Genomic DNA, 16,653 nt, shown 5'->3' on the forward strand with positions numbered 1-16,653 from the left:
AACGCATATTTTTAAACTTCTGTATGTTTTTTTTTAATCTACGCAATTTCATCTTCATCCTGTTCAATCTACATTGACCAACAATGATTAAAATAATCGAATGCATATAATCATGGCTTTTGTTTGTTTTTTTTTAAAGGCGATTGGACTTTTAAAACATTCTCATGTAGTAAGCCTACATCTCATAGCTTCGTTAAAAAGACAAAAACAACAACAAAAACAAAGCGCCTCAAATATTTGGAAAATCCAAAATAGTCCACAAGTTCCTTTCTTTTCTGTTAGAATAGATTGGATAAAAAGATATAAACTAGTAATTATTAAGATCCGAGTTTTTACTTTTAGTATAATTCTGATTATTTCCTTCTGAATATTTAATGTTTTCAGATTGATGAGATTGTTTTAAAAAAAATACTAAAACAATGCTGAATAAAGGATACGTTGTATTACAAAATAGGCCCTTATCTCATTATCAGACATGACACCGTACAAGAACCGGCTGTCTGTGAACCAACCAGGCTTGGCAAAGTTTATGGTAGTTTAGAAGTTGTAAACTGGTACTAGTTATATAAGGAAACGAATTATTTGACTTCAGAATGAACAAACTATGTGGATATTATAGTTACATAGTACAAAAGTAGAAAATTAAAGTAGGACAGTGATATTTTTCATTTAAAACCGATAACTACATTATCATTCCTCTTTCCGAGGGGATCGGTTGCTGTTAAAAATAGTCTTAATACAATTTATATCATCTACCCAAATCATACTTTCCAGATCCTAAAGAAACAAATATGATATCAAGTGTATAATTCTTGTTCTACGGTATTATTCCTAAGCACTCTTTCAAGCTATTGACCTTGAACTAATATACGCGTCGAAACAATTATTTTAATTTATTAATATCATTTTAGATTGTGTAGGCGGTAAGTATAATAGAGTAGGTGGTGCTATATAAAACAAAACAATTGTAATACAGTTACAAAATAAATGTTTATGACATTAAAAATGTATATCATGCGAATGTATACAATTATATTAATTTTATTTGTGGACGCAACGAATGCTTTTAATCGTAAGCTAATTATGATACCGATTTATACCATAGCCATTACTCAGTTATGAATATACAATGCTATTAAAAATTACGAGGTAGATGTCTTCATATTTAATTAGCAAGCAATACGTCATTACGACGCGGAAACCCCAATGCGTGTTTCATTAATTCAACTGAATCGACGTATCCATTAGCAACAAGAATATTTTATCATAGATAATACATACAGTTCTGTTAAGACGGAAACGTAACGAGTAGCTGCTATTCTTTGACAATTTTAAATTATAACAACAACATGGCGAAGAAAACGATTTGTACATTGTTCCTGTTACTAGCTGTTGTTTTCGTACATCAGTCTAATTGTTTGACACAATCGCAGATAAATTATTTGAAACAAAAATTGAATGAACGCTACAACCAAGTGGGTTATTCGGAAAACAACATCGGCTTTGAATACAGTGCCTCTGATACGTTTGAAAGCGACTCGAAACAAGACAAGCAGGAGGAGGATACGAACGAAATCCAAGAAGATGATGATGATGATGATGATAATGATGTACATGTAATAAACGTTGATATACGAATGCCAAATGTTCAACCGACGCATGTAAGTAAAAGCCATATCTTAATAATATGTCTCTGGATAAAACCTATTTTTAAATGGATACAACAATAAATGTAACATAAATTACGAAAATAATTTTTTTCTTTTATACCATATAAAGTTTATATATTATATCTATGATTTATAGCTTTTCTGATAAACTATCGTAAAATAAACTATACTATCTGTATGACCATGGAGAAAAATGTTATCAACAATGTGTTTTGAATGTTGTAGAACGCGCAGCTTCAATCATTACAAAATATTAATTTATATGTAGGAGGCCTATATACCTACTACTTACTCAAAATGCGAAGAGTTTTAACAATCTATGCTAAACTGTACAATGTATAGGCCTATAACAATAACGGTGAGATATTCACGATTTTAAATAGTGGCTCTCTTCTTTCGGTGTCATCAGCTAATTTTAAATGGGATGGGGATATGCAACACACCAGTGGTGGATGATTAATAATCAAAATAGCCTCTCGAGTGGACTTTATGAACACCGCCCACGAATTACGTCAGTGACTGCGAATAGCCATACTAGTTGTGACGACTTGCACGTACATACGCATAATTGTACTTTGATATTAACAATGATTTGTAATATTTATTTCTTTCTTAGGAAAATGAATATTTTTGTCACGCACTTGAGATGCCAATAGATCGGTCTGTTTTTATAAGTGAGTAGAGCTTAGGCATATATTATATTTGTAAAAACCTAAGACTCAGATATCAGTTTGTGAACATGCGCAGATGATTTTTACGCTTTTAATACTTCATAATTAATCAGTTAAATTATATGAGTCTACAATTCATTCCTCCGGGGGGACACAACATAACCTTTAAAAAGCTCATTTAATTACTTAATATTTCTTATAAGCATTGATGCAAATATTATTGTGTAACCTATTAATCAATAAAGTAACCTAACAATCTTATCGAAATAGAGTGTGAATTAAAACTAAAAATCATCAGCACTTAATAATTACCGTTCTTTATAGCACACTTTGACGCACGATGTATAACTATAAAGCTCTGTCTACACATCAAACTAGTTTGACAAAAAAGTGTGATGTGCCCAAATATGTGTGATATGACGTCATCGTGTCCATATGTGTACATCACATTCTTGTCACAAAATGTTTGATAGTGTAGACAGAGCTTAATTATTATGTGCTATATGAGCATTACACGCATGTTACCCGCCAGTTACTACCTGTAAACCTTTATCATAATGTATGCTTTTACAATATTTGTTTTATTTTTTAAGTTGGTTATGATCCCCAAGCTGAAATGGGTACAGCTCATCATATGTTACTCTATGGATGTAGTAAACCAGGAAGCCGTAATAACACCTGGTATGTACACCTGTATACAGGCGCGTTCCCTGCGTTCAATTCTTTGCATTGTACTCAATGGTTTACAGCACCGTCTTCCGTTCACTAGCAAAAAAAACGCAAGGATTTAGACACAATTAAGAGAGTTGACCAATGACAAAGCGACAGTTCGAATAACCCATTGCTTGTTATTGGTCAAATCAATTTACGTTCTTGCGTAGCAAGCTTTATGGATGCTGTCACTATACTATTATCAAAGCTAAATACCATAATCACAGTGTAATTGAAGTTATTAACTAACATTTTCATCTGGCTTTTGATATCTTTAGCACTTTCATTCGTCCGCGCGCTGGTTCTTCTGTTTATTATTTTTGCTGTTTTATGAAAAATAAAAAAAGAACGCCACTTGTAATTTCGATCCTGGAGATGAAATTATTTCAAAATGTTCATTTGTGTAGTTGACTAAATTCATTATCCATCGTTATTACAGTAATTAGGCCTATGCCTTGTATTTTACAAGTATACCGTACTGATACAATATGTTTTAATGTACTTGTTAGGAACTGCGGTGAAATGGCAAGTTCCAACGATGGACCAGTATGTGACGAAGGCTCCAAGATCCTGTATGCGTGGGCAATGGATGCCCCTTCACTTGAACTACCAAAAGACGTCGGCTTTGAAGTTGGTGGTGATACTGGAATCAACCAGCTAGTTCTACAAGTTCATTATGGCGAAATTGGGGACAAAATTAAAGGTAAATAGTAAATAAGGCATGAATTATATCAGTTATGAGAAAAGGGAGAGAGATACATGGTGTTCACACAGCCCATTACGTTATAACGTGTATGTTCATGCAATTTAATATTGTTGAAGATCATGAGTAAGACTTCTCAGCTCCGTGATGATAAATTCGGAAAGATTTTCAAACGGAAACTGCAGCAGTGCTACGATGTTCATAAATGGGCCATTTGGCATCTTTAATATTTAATAAACAAGTCTTTATAAATTGATACTCAAAATTCTATATATTATCAATTATCGATTTGCTGATGTTTTTAAGTATCGCGATGGATGAAAAGACTGAAACGAATGAAAAGGTAATTGGAACTTTGGACTAATAGCCCTGAATTTAATCACATTAATTACATCATATATTATTGTGCGAGCAGAGAACACAAAAGAATCAGTAGTTGATAATAATATACAGTATTTATGTTATCGAGGGAGATCACGTACATTTGTTGATAAAATGTTTAATTTCCATGTTTTTTAGTAATTAGGTAGAGGATATTTAATTGTTGTTTCTTAAAGAAATGAGTTAGACGAGTTGTTACTGTACCAATTATTATATTATAACAATTTATTTTCACAGAACACTTTATCGATGACTCTGGAATAACGTTAAAAATTACTGATCAACCGTAAGTATATTAATTTACTTTTATAGTTTACAAGCTTTGATTTTTCATTAATTTTATTTTATTTACATCATAACGATTTTTTATGTTACATAGAAAAAGGTTAAGTGCCGCTGTGTATCTACTTGGTAGCGAAGGACGTGTACCTGGACATTCAACAGGTAAGATGATGTCTTATAAACTCTTTTTAGTAAACCATCCAATAGTTGTATATCGTAATCGTTTAGTCAGTTTGTTTTTGTTCAAACAAATTGTGATATGGAATAATTATTTAATTTTGAAGAGATTGAAATAATGCCGCCCATAAAAACTTGAAATAGATTTTTTTTTTCGAAATCGGTCGATTTTAAATAAATAATAATTTGTACAATCTTTTTGTATACACATACCGTACATTTTATTGATGGTCGTTTTCATCTTTTATTATGTTATGGATATTCTGTAATTTATCTATAGAATAAATTAAGCGAAATACAAATGTGAAAGATATACAATTACACTGTTCACTTTAATATTCATTTTATACAACTATTATCTTTAAGTACACATGGAGTCGGCGTGTTCATACGAGCACTCACAGGTCCTTTATCCGTTTGCGTTCCGTGTTCACACACACAAACTTGGTAAGTTGGAATTCAATGCAAGCCATAGTGCGTATAAGGAGCAGTGCTCCTAATAGCATATCGATGCTGGTGTGGTAAAGCTCTGTCTACACTATCAAACAGTTTGACAAAAAAAGTGTGATGTGGCCAAATATGGTAATGATATGCCCAAATATGGTAGTGATATGACATCACATTTCTTGTCACATAAAGTTTGATAGTGTAGACAGAGTTTAGAAGGACAGAATGTTCGTCAAATAATGTGCAACAGTGTTTAAAGTTTAATGAATATAAAAGCAGTCAAATTACAATTACAATCATCTATGAACACACGTTAAACATTTTCAACCTTACCCGTACTCTGTGAATAATAACATATCCAACAACCTTTATTGTAGCAGTTGTTGTCAATATAATACTAATAAGTAAAATTATTTTTTAAAAACCTCAAAATTCATATCTTGAGAAATAAGCACGGGAGTACTACTAAAACATGTCATTTTGCTTATAGAGTTTCTTTGTACTCTTGCACTTAAAATTTACAACAATAATGTCATAAACTTAGAAGGTATTGATATCTGTTTTTAGGCTTTTAGGCTTCTTATAGGCTTACTTCTATACCACCATTAGGCCTATATCGAAATGGCACTGAGAGATGAGCAGAATGGCGAATAAACAACCGAAACGTCGAGACGTTCTCACTTTTTAGGCCTACTTTGTTTCCCGTTTCAGAAGGGAACACAAGATGTAACGCAAAACCTTAAATACATCTTTGCTTCTATTCTAATATTATATCCCTCCTTTGACTGAGTGCTGTTTGTTGACATTTTCCATTTCAATGTGGCACTCTGCGTCATCCACATAAAACCCATTACAGCCGTACTCTCTCTGGCAACGTATAGCACATCTCAAATATACAGGCGTGTTTAAACGTGTCTTATCGCCGACGACGAAAAATCTCGAAATAAGACGACTCAATTCTGAATTAAAATGGAAAAATATACAACATATCCTATTATTATTAGAAGTAAAGAACACATTTGTTAATAATTAAGAGGCATTATTTTACGAGGCGCCGTTTGGGACATAAATAGAACGTTTTTGTCAAGACATTTCTTTTTATTCTGTTGACAATATTGAAATGTCCAAAACGGCGCTCTGTAATTTATAACCTTTAAAGAAAGATAATGACTAATGAAATATAACAAGTAAATTTTTTTAATCTGAAGATCACGTACGGCAAGGTTCAAAGTTCTGTCTTCTGCGATGCCATTACAATATAGGGTATTATATTGTTTGAAGGTTTGCGTAGCGAAAATAAATATAAAAACACATTAGACACAGAACATTAATTCTAAAACCGCCCGGTGATATACTGAAATTTAATTAATTTATTTGAAACGATAAGATGAGGAAATCTGTGAGAATGAGAAAAAGTCTATCTATATATATATATATAATAATAATAATTTATTGGAAACTTCACTTTTACAACAGTGGCACACTTTGATGATAAAGGTGCGTCCAAATAATAACATACAAGAATAAGTAAAATTATTAACTTAAAAATAAATCAAAATGAATGAATGAAACACAAAACATAACTCTTACAAAAACAAAAAAATTAATACTTTAAATCAAAATAAATAAATAAAACAAACTTAAGAGGAATCAAAATAAATAAAAATGTTTAAAATACACACAAAATAAATAGTAAATTTAATTTCATGGTATGAATCAAAATAAAGAGTATAACGGTGTGTGTAATACTCAACACTAAAGCATAATGAATAAAATAAAAAGACAAAGATTACTAAACAGAAATCAAAATGACACACAAAAGTTGAAAAGTAATTCAAAACACAACAGCATTGACATTACAAGTTTAAAAGAACATGGCGACTTTTTCTCATTCTCACAGATTTCCTTATCTTTATCGTTTCAAATTAATTAATTAAATTTCAGTATATCACCGGGCGGTTTAGAATTAATGTTCTTTGCCTATTGTGTTTATATATATAAGTACCTATATACGTGGTGTACCGCAAACTTTATATCAATATAAGGTATACTATATCAAAAACTAATTTTAATAATTACTTTACCTGTTTCACAAATGAAAAACTTCGACAACATATTCTTAGACGGCACATCACGATCCTTTAAATATCCGTCTGTCGACAGTTTAACCCCAGCCGCGATGGCGTCATCACTATCTGGCTGCCCAGGTTCCCAATTTAGTATACTTGAATCAAGTTGCTCTCCTGTTTCCCACATCCAATTTGAATCGACAGATTTGTTCAAACCTGCTTCTCGAGAAAGACCAATAACAAACGAGGTATCTGGATAGTTTGTTTGCATAAAGTTGACGACCCCAGTAACTTCTTTGACGGTCGTTAGGCTGACGAGATGTTCACCATACGACGTACAGAATTGCTTTGCTTCTATCCATTTAAGCCGGTCGTAATACACAACGGTGTACCGTGAGCCGTCGTATATCAATTCAGAATCGCCTTCTGATTATGTTAAAAAAAATAATATTATATAAACAAAAACTGTATCAAATTAATCATTACAATTTATTATATTCATTTTTAAAAAAATCACAATGCTCAAATCGTAATTCCTTTTTTTCTCTTTCGTGGGTGTAGCCCACTTTTATTCATTATTCCATTCCATGACAAAGACATACAAAGATTAAATTGTGTTTAACACATGTATGTACTAAAATAAGGTTAAAAAAGATATTATATCTTTTTAAAACATAACAAATTGGTTATATTGGCATATACACTCTTATAAAATTTGGCCAACGTGTTGAAGCGTTGTTTTTTTGTCTATATTTCTTTCTTTCTTTCTTTTTCATCTTTATGTTTTATAGGAAAAATCCGATAAGTGTACTAAAAAAGTTACTCCAATATTCTTTTAAATTTTCTCAATATAGAAGAAATAAAAAGAAAGAAAGAGAAAAATCAAATCGTAATTACTATGTATTACATTATGCGCCAACGCATTGTAGTCAATTTCAACCAATGAATTAAAATTCTTTAATTTGATAAATTGCAGAAAAAGAAAATGTCTCCAACATATGAAGGAGTATTTTAGGCCTTGTATGCCTAACATACAATATCAGCATTCACATATGGTGATTACAATATCAAATTTTCTATTTAAAAGACAGCACACCCGGTACACCAACTAATATTTCACTAATTACAATATTATAATATCGATTATCGTGTGATTGATACGGTAGTAATTTGAGTGGCAACTTTACCTGAAATTCTATAAATTGCCGTCTCCCCTAAAAAGATAGAGTAAAAAATATTATTTATGAAGGAACATATTATCATGCATACTACTGTAACATATTATCATGCATACTACTGTAACATAATAGAAAGAAAAAAAGTAAGATGGTAATCATAATTATAAATTAAAAATATCAGAAATCTAAACAATAATCACATTAGCACAATGATAAAATTAACATAAAATATTCCCTTCCCCTTATTGTTATTGAGAAAGAAGAATCTAACACCAGGATGCTGAGCTCCGGAGATCAAAGGGTTTATCTGCAGCTGCGACATGTCTGCGCGCGCCGCGAACAATATGTAGATAGTACAGTTATGTTGGTATTTGTCGCATCAAAAATCAAAAGACTGTTATGAGTTCCTATCTTGGCAAGGCAAGCTCAGTGTCCTGTTGTTAAATTGCCTTAGTATAATATTTTTGGCCTAAATGTCGTACAATCCTTGTTTACGTAATACACAAAATTAGTTCCTGATTAAACCTGTTCCCACTAGGACGTAAGCGCAACGCAAGGACGTAAGCGCAACGCAAGTGAATTGACCAATCACAAGCCTGTCAAATTAGTTGCGCTTATTATGAATCTTAGAAGAGCATTATTGAACCTTTTATTAGGGTGTAAAGTTGCACCTTTATTTAGAGGTTGAATTTTGCTCCTTTGGGGAGCTGCTATTGTTGCATTTCGTTTGCACCTTTTAGGGTAGAAAATTACACCTTATATGGTGCAAATGGGAACTCCAAAGGAGCATTATAGCACCCTTTATCAGGGTTCAAAATTGCAAAGGTGCAGTTTAAAGGGAGCTGCTATTCTATCTATCTATCTATCTATCTATCTATCGGTTTGCACCTTTTTAGGTAGAGATTTGCACCTTTTTAGTGTATACGTACTAATAAAAACCAAGCCAAATGGACATCACTTGTGTACGAACACCATACGGTCATTCTTTTACAGATATGAAATAATGTCTTACCTTTTTCACAGATGAATGCATAAAGCATACAAAGGCATAATGCCAACTTTGCCATGTTGTTCTCAAAACTATTCAAGCTAACAGGTTTACAGCTACAGCTCACTATGTCGGCCGGTCGGTTGGTCGGTAAACACTAACTTGAGCACGCGACTGCAGCCATGTATATGGCCTTGTTCGAATCCAATGCAAACCACCTTAGTTTAAATTTTCATCTGAATTACATCATTACTGTTTGACAGTTTTATATGACTGTGTTGTGTAGGGATAATTTAGTAAACTAATAATGGTAATGAAAGAATTTCAGAATTTCTTTCGTATTTTTTGTGTGAATTAAAGTACGATAAACCCTTCTGGCGATAGATATAATATTGATTCATTTTAGAATTACAATACATATACATATAGTTTATAGCTAATAATTAATGACAGTAACACATTTTGGAATTAAATTAGAAAAGTTGAGGCAATTTTATCGATTTAATTAAATTTCACATTAATATGATTGCATTAAATTTCTAAATAGCATCAGTTGTAAACTAGTCTGAATTAAACTTTATGTAATAAACATGCCATCTTTATTGCTTTTTGATTACATTTTAGACTTACAATACAACTGCATATAGTTATTATTGTGACATATTGATATCAGTAACACATTTGTATTAGATCATAATTTTTGATTACTTTTTATCGATTAGGCCTATATTTTTAAAAAATTTCAAATTAAAATTATTGAAAAAAGGTCTAGAGTTTATACTATCACTGAAAAAATTATAACTTACTATACGAATTGAACTCAAGCAGTACACGCTGTCTCATATTATATTCAATATTTCGGCAATAACTGTATTCATCAGGGATAAATAGTTTCTTTAAAATACAAAATAACGCTTTACAACCAATCTAAACATGAAATCAAGTATAAAGGGTCTTTCACACCTGTTCCGGCACGGTTCCGATCCGGCGCCGGAAATTCCAATCGAACGTCAATGTTTCGTTTTCACGCGGCAACGCGCATATCGATTGCGCATAGCCTAGCCGCATGGAGCGTTGTGAAAACGAAACATTAATGTTCGATTCGCCGGACCGGAACCGTGCCGGAACAGGTGTGAAGTATCTTTTAAACAATCATAAATGTATTTTATATTGTCAAAGGTCCTTCTTATTATGAATACAGAGACATCCGTTTAGTTAGTCGATAAGTATTAAATAATAAACTTTATTTCAGAAATTTACAAGCTATATAAAATACATAAGAAGAAAATAAAAGCACATCATCATAAAACATAATTAAAAAAAGTTCATATAAATAAACAAAATCCCTGAGAAGAGAGCCACACAGCCTCGAAAACCTTGTATCGGTATATTACCCGTTACACTTTCATTCTGCTCCATTCATAGGCAAAGTAGTTTCGGCGTACCGTATACGAAACCAACAATGGACTGAAATTGGACGACAGGACCCACATAAGCCAGAGGTAAGCTGAGATCATCATTTCAGTAAAAAGATGTTCATTGCCTCAGATGTAAACAAAATTCGCTTATTATAACAAAACTGTAGCTCTACAGTCTCCACAAACCATTGTTTTATACAACATCTATATTTGTCATGTGAACAGGATTGCCAAGAAAGGTGGCATGGTTATCCTTAGAAATTTGCCTAAATATCATAATGACATGATACTATGTGAGGACAACAAATCAATATTTCCATTTTTTCCCAATTTCATGAAATTATCATTTTTGAAGTTGCTTGTGCTTTACTTTGACGTGTTTCTTTCCTTTTGTGTACAGTAGCATGCTTTTTCATAATAATAGGTTCATCATTTGCTGCGATTATTGTTGCTAAAAGTAGTTCATAATAATAATGGCATAATCTGCATTTTCTTATTTGTATATTTGTTTATTAATTCCACTTTATCATGGGTGCACAGCATACAGCAAAATACACAATAATGTAGGCCTAGATAGAAGATTTAGCTTTACATGTTATATATTTAAAATATTATAAAATAATAGGATTGTACTACCGTACAAGGATCAAACTTGTTGTAACACGGTTACTAAACAACTTAAACAACTTAGTGCGAAGATTGAAAACGATATTTTACCAGTATTTACTAGTCGTAAGATAGGTGACACCTTAAAACCTAAAGAAATGAAACCCAGAATCATTAATTCACAATGCGTGGTGTACAAATTTCAATGTGGTTTGTGTGATACAAACTATGTCGGTTACACTTGCCGACACCTTTACAAACGCATTAATGAACATAACAAAAGTATTATAGGCGATCACCTAAAACAACATGGCATAACTGGTGATATCTCAGAATACTTTAGAGTCTTATCTAAATGTAACAATAAGTTTGATTGCCTAATTAAGGAGATGTTGTGGATCAAAGAGATAAAACCTACACTCAATAAACAATCGGATTCCATCAAAGCTAAATTGTTTATCTAACTCAGTAGGAGGAGCTAATTACTTAATTAGCCCTCAATTAGCATTTCCTGTCACCAACTTTGGTGCTTAGTGCACATAATTATTATTGTTTTGTATTCACTTGATCTTGAAAATGGTTCTATGATGGTACCGAAACGTCGATCTCTCTTTTTGTCATTAAATTTTATATTGAAATTATATAGTAAACGTCTTTTAATTCGTAATTTGAAACATGACAACCAACTTCATCTGTTCAGAAGTCTTGAGCGATGCAGTCAAAAGCTTGTTAGTTGTGAGTCATCTCTTGACTTTCTACAACTATGTCAAAATACCGGGGTTACCCCAACATTTGCGAGAGCTGATCATACTAAACGTGAACGTTGGAGAACATCTTCTAAGAAGTTTGAACAGAATATCATTGAGGAGGAAATTAAGCTTAAATGTAAACACCTAAAGGAACTGAGAAAGACGATGAACAAATTGTACCTGGATATTAAGAACATGTGTTCTTCTTTTCGATACATCTGTATACTTAAAACGATAACAGAACTAAGGAGAAAACAAATGGACGGTGAACTGCGTAATCACTCCAAGAAGATCGCACGCCTATTATACAAGGATCGAGACATAGACGAACACATTACCAACTTATCTTCGTACCAGCTTTCCTTCTTCCAAAAACTGGTTCTTAGTCGTGGCTTACAGTTCGCCTTACCACATCAATCACAACGTAGGGAAATTTTAGCCAACTTTGAAAAGGCTTACTGGCGTGTCGAGAAGAAACTAAATAATGAGGATATGAAGGAGCTCACATCAGCAACTTTAAAGTCGATTGCTCTAAACTACATCGAACGCAAGGACCCATCTCCACCTAGGTCCCTGAAAAGAGCATTGGGACAATTGAAGAAAAGGGATGACATTGTCATTACTAAACCTGACAAAGGTTCCGGAGTCGTTATCATGGATAAACATCATTATGACCAACTTCTTAGACAATCGTCTATAAACAACACATCTAAGTTTATACCCGTAAGTAAGACACAACCTAAGTCTAGAGGTAGATCAATTAAGCATTTCCATCCTCTCTTAGAAAAGGAGAAGCAACTATCTAATATTGTTCGTAATATACTACCGAAGGAAGTAGCATCTACACTAACATCACAAGGCTCGAGGTTAGCCCATCTGTATGGTCTTCCCAAGACGCACAAAGAAAATCTATCTATTAGGCCAATACTCTCAGCCACTGGCACTTACAATTTTAAATTAGCACAATGGTTAGATGAGAAGCTAAAACCATTAGCCAGCAACAAATACTCTATACCAGACATTTTTGATTTTGCTAAAGAGTTACGTTCTACTGAAATTGGTTCAGATGATGTTCTGGTCTCTTACGACGTAGTTTCTCTATTCACCAATGTTCCACTTGATGAGACCATTAACATTCTTGTTCATAAGGCCTTTAAAGATGACTGGTTTAACTCTGAACACGGTTTATCTATCGATAAACAAGGTCTTAAGGACCTACTTACAATTGCGACCAAAAATCAACTTTTCCAATATGATGGTGATCTATACGAGCAGGTTGATGGCGTAGCCATGGGTTCACCGCTTGGACCACTGATGGCAAATGTTTTCATGTGTTACATTGAAGATACCTTACAAGCAACAGGGAAAATGCCGCAGTTCTATCGTCGCTACGTTGATGACACAATCGTATTCATGCCAAGCCAGGTTTCAGCACAGAATTTTTTGAACACTTTGAACAATTCACACGATGCCGTTGATTTTACAATGGAAATTGCTAGAGATAACTCAATAAATTTTTTAGGTATGACTATCTCAAAAAACGATATATCTCTTGAAACCAAAGTATATAAGAAATCCACTAATAAAGGCTTATTATTACATTATGATAGCCATGTGGATATCAAACATAAACGTAATCTAATTCACACAATGCTTAATAGGGCCTACAAATTGTCATCTACGCATGACATTTTCCTATCAGAGGTTGATAATGTAACAAAGATTTTTCAAAAGTTGAATTATCCTTTAGATCTTATTAGTAATATTGTTAAGGCTTTCAACCAATCCATTAATACTTGTGTGACTCCTAGTAATACTAATGAAGATATGCTAACTGATGAATCTCCCCAGCCTATTAGGATTGTACTACCGTACAAGGATCAAACTTGTTGTAACACGGTTACTAAACAACTTAAACAACTTAGTGCGAAGATTGAAAACGATATTTTACCAGTATTTACTAGTCGTAAGATAGGTGACACCTTAAAACCTAAAGAAATGAAACCCAGAATCATTAATTCACAATGCGTGGTGTACACATTTCAATGTGGTTTGTGTGATACAAACTATGTCGGTTACACTTGCCGACACCTTTACAAACGCATTAATGAACATAACAAAAGTATTATAGGCGATCACCTAAAACAACATGGCATAACTGGTGATATCTCAGAATACTTTAGAGTCTTATCTAAATGTAACAATAAGTTTGATTGCCTAATTAAGGAGATGTTGTGGATCAAAGAGATAAAACCTACACTCAATAAACAATCGGATTCCATCAAAGCTAAATTGTTTATCTAACTCAGTAGGAGGAGCTAATTACTTAATTAGCCCTCAATTAGCATTTCCTGTCACCAACTTTGGTGCTTAGTGCACATAATTATTATTGTTTTGTATTCACTTGATCTTGAAAATGGTTCTATGATGGTACCGAAACGTCGATCTCTCTTTTTGTCATTAAATTTTATATTGAAAATATTATAAAATATCTTATAAAAAACCTCACTTGTTTTAATTTATCTAGATGTTTTATCCGATTGAGAAGAACATGACGATAAAGTATGGTGACATCTTAGTAAGTGAAATATTAACTCTCTCGATTACGAGATCCAATATTAATCAACATTTTGGTAGCAGAAATGTCAGCAGCATAACGTGAGGCAGCAACTGAAGTTGCAAAAATGTCATATTATGGGAATCAGTTTACAATAATAATAATAATAATAATTAGCATTACGTAATTATAATACAGTAGTGTTAATCATTTTACAGGCAGCAAGATGCACCATGGTAAATGATATGGACAAGACCGTTTTCACTGGGTAAGTTTTTTAGAACCTAAACACAATTAACAACCTATACAAATATATTTATGCATTCTGTTGCTTTCCTTCAACGAGTATGTTAAATAGAAAAATTTCTTCTTCCAAAATAATTCCAAGATATCAAAGCCTAAATTAAATGCAAGCCAAAATTTAACAAAGCTTTAGACTCCGGTCATTATTGTCGACACGTACGAACCGCTATTCAGTTATCTCTACAGAGATACGATGCTATAATGAACATTTTCAGAGATAATCTGTTAGATGTATTTACCTACATTGTTAGTTAAGTTTTCAATATCATTATCATTATTGTATTCCTGAACTGCGACCTTCTATAACCCGTTTGTGCATTTTCAACCAAGTATAACAAGTGGGGATCCCAGAAACGTTACATTTCATCCATTTATGAGATCGAAGTGGGACAAATGATCTCAGTCTTTTAGGTCTAAATCATAGATATCAAAAACTCCGTACATTAAATGAGACATGACGCGTACCACCATACAACTATTAAAGGAGTGTACTTGTATATCAGAGAACAAATCTGATCCTTTTTTCTCATACATTTTTTTGTTGCGTTTTTAGAGCCACTTCAGACGACGAAATGTGCAATTTTTACATGATGTATTATACATCGGGTACTTTACCGGACATTGATAATTGCTTTCGAGGAGAGAAATTTCACTGGAAGAAATACTTCAAAAATATTCCCTCTGATGCAAGCAATTTGCCCAAATCAAAAGAAGAATAATGGTAAAAAGTGCGAAATGGGACATTAGGGAAAGCAAGAAGGGTTAATTTAATGTGTTATTAGGTATAGTTTTCTTTCTTTGGTAATCAGACCTGGAGTGTATTTAATTTTCTGAAGCATACATTTATATGGTATTGTAGTATCTGCTCGATCAACTAGGCCTACAACCTTCCAAGAAGCCGCTCAACTTGCTAGCAGGGAGTTGCGACCGTCCGCTGTTGGTAGTAGTTTTCTTTAAATCAAGACCAGTTTTAATGCACCTTTTTAGCCTCTATTCTCTTTTAAATTGTATATAATTACGTTTTTGCCGCCCATTTTGGCTCTAGCCAATTCAAGCAAAGCGATTATTGCACTAATAACCAAGTTCATTGTATATTTTAATCCGACTGATTTTATGTTGAATAAGAAAGATCATATTATTTGTAATGTTATCACAATCATACCTAACATTTTAAACGGTAAAAATTGAATGTACAGAGCCCAAGTCGAGTGATCAACGAACTCCGCCTATAGCTTCGCCAAAGTTGGAAAAGTAAAACCATATTCAACTTAGGTATAGGTAAGCCTATGTGAAACAATGTCAGCCATCACTTTCAACAGAAAGTATCTGACAATAATTGACTTTGAAAAAAAGTAAATGAATAAAAATGGATTGCAATTTCATATTTGATGTGGTCGAAATCCTATCAGTAATACTTTAAAAAAAATGTTCTTGTTGCAATACAGATATGGAGTTGCTTAAACCTATTCTCACTCCTGGTTATTTTTCATTGGTGACCGAATATATTATTATTCTCGAGGGAAAAAAACATAATGATTTGGTGACAAATATTTAATTGCCTTAATGTAAATATAATAAAATACTTAATATATTAATTATTGTATATAATAAGACATTTCAGATAATTACAGTCATTTAAGAAAATGGATTTGAGTTGTTTTAGAAACTTACCACAATAAATATGTTTTGTTACTCTCAAAAAACAAATTCCTGAAAATGTACTGTGCTCAGTTAATGATAGAT

At 32.7% G+C, this 16,653-nt stretch overlaps 2 protein-coding genes across 2 annotated transcripts; one reads left to right on the forward strand and one right to left on the reverse strand.

Moving 5' to 3' along the window:
- The first annotated feature begins 896 nt into the window (after nt 1-896).
- LOC144853700 (putative peptidylglycine alpha-hydroxylating monooxygenase 1) lies at nt 897-16,643 on the forward strand. Its single transcript, XM_078711479.1, has 12 exons — nt 897-923; nt 1,271-1,661; nt 2,287-2,344; nt 2,935-3,022; nt 3,562-3,755; nt 4,374-4,422; nt 4,516-4,580; nt 4,962-5,042; nt 10,703-10,779; nt 14,578-14,628; nt 14,826-14,875; nt 15,464-16,643. Exons 2-12 carry the CDS (start codon nt 1,350-1,352, stop codon nt 15,627-15,629), a joined length of 1,191 nt encoding a protein of 396 aa, XP_078567605.1. The 5' UTR covers nt 897-923; nt 1,271-1,349; the 3' UTR covers nt 15,630-16,643.
- Nucleotides 5,702-9,480, reverse strand: LOC144853706 (uncharacterized). Its single transcript, XM_078711486.1, has 4 exons — nt 9,302-9,480; nt 8,299-8,325; nt 7,127-7,537; nt 5,702-6,001 (listed from the first exon to the last, which is right to left on the reverse strand). The coding sequence occupies exons 1-4, from the start codon at nt 9,354-9,356 to the stop codon at nt 5,811-5,813; spliced, it is 684 nt and encodes a 227-aa protein (XP_078567612.1). The 5' UTR covers nt 9,357-9,480; the 3' UTR covers nt 5,702-5,810.
- Nucleotides 16,644-16,653: the final 10 nt, after the last annotated feature.

The sequence above is a fragment of the Antedon bifida genome, chromosome 10 (assembly GCF_963402885.1).
Source record: "Antedon bifida chromosome 10, ecAntBifi1.1, whole genome shotgun sequence".
Lineage (NCBI taxonomy): Eukaryota > Metazoa > Echinodermata > Crinoidea > Comatulida > Antedonidae > Antedon > Antedon bifida.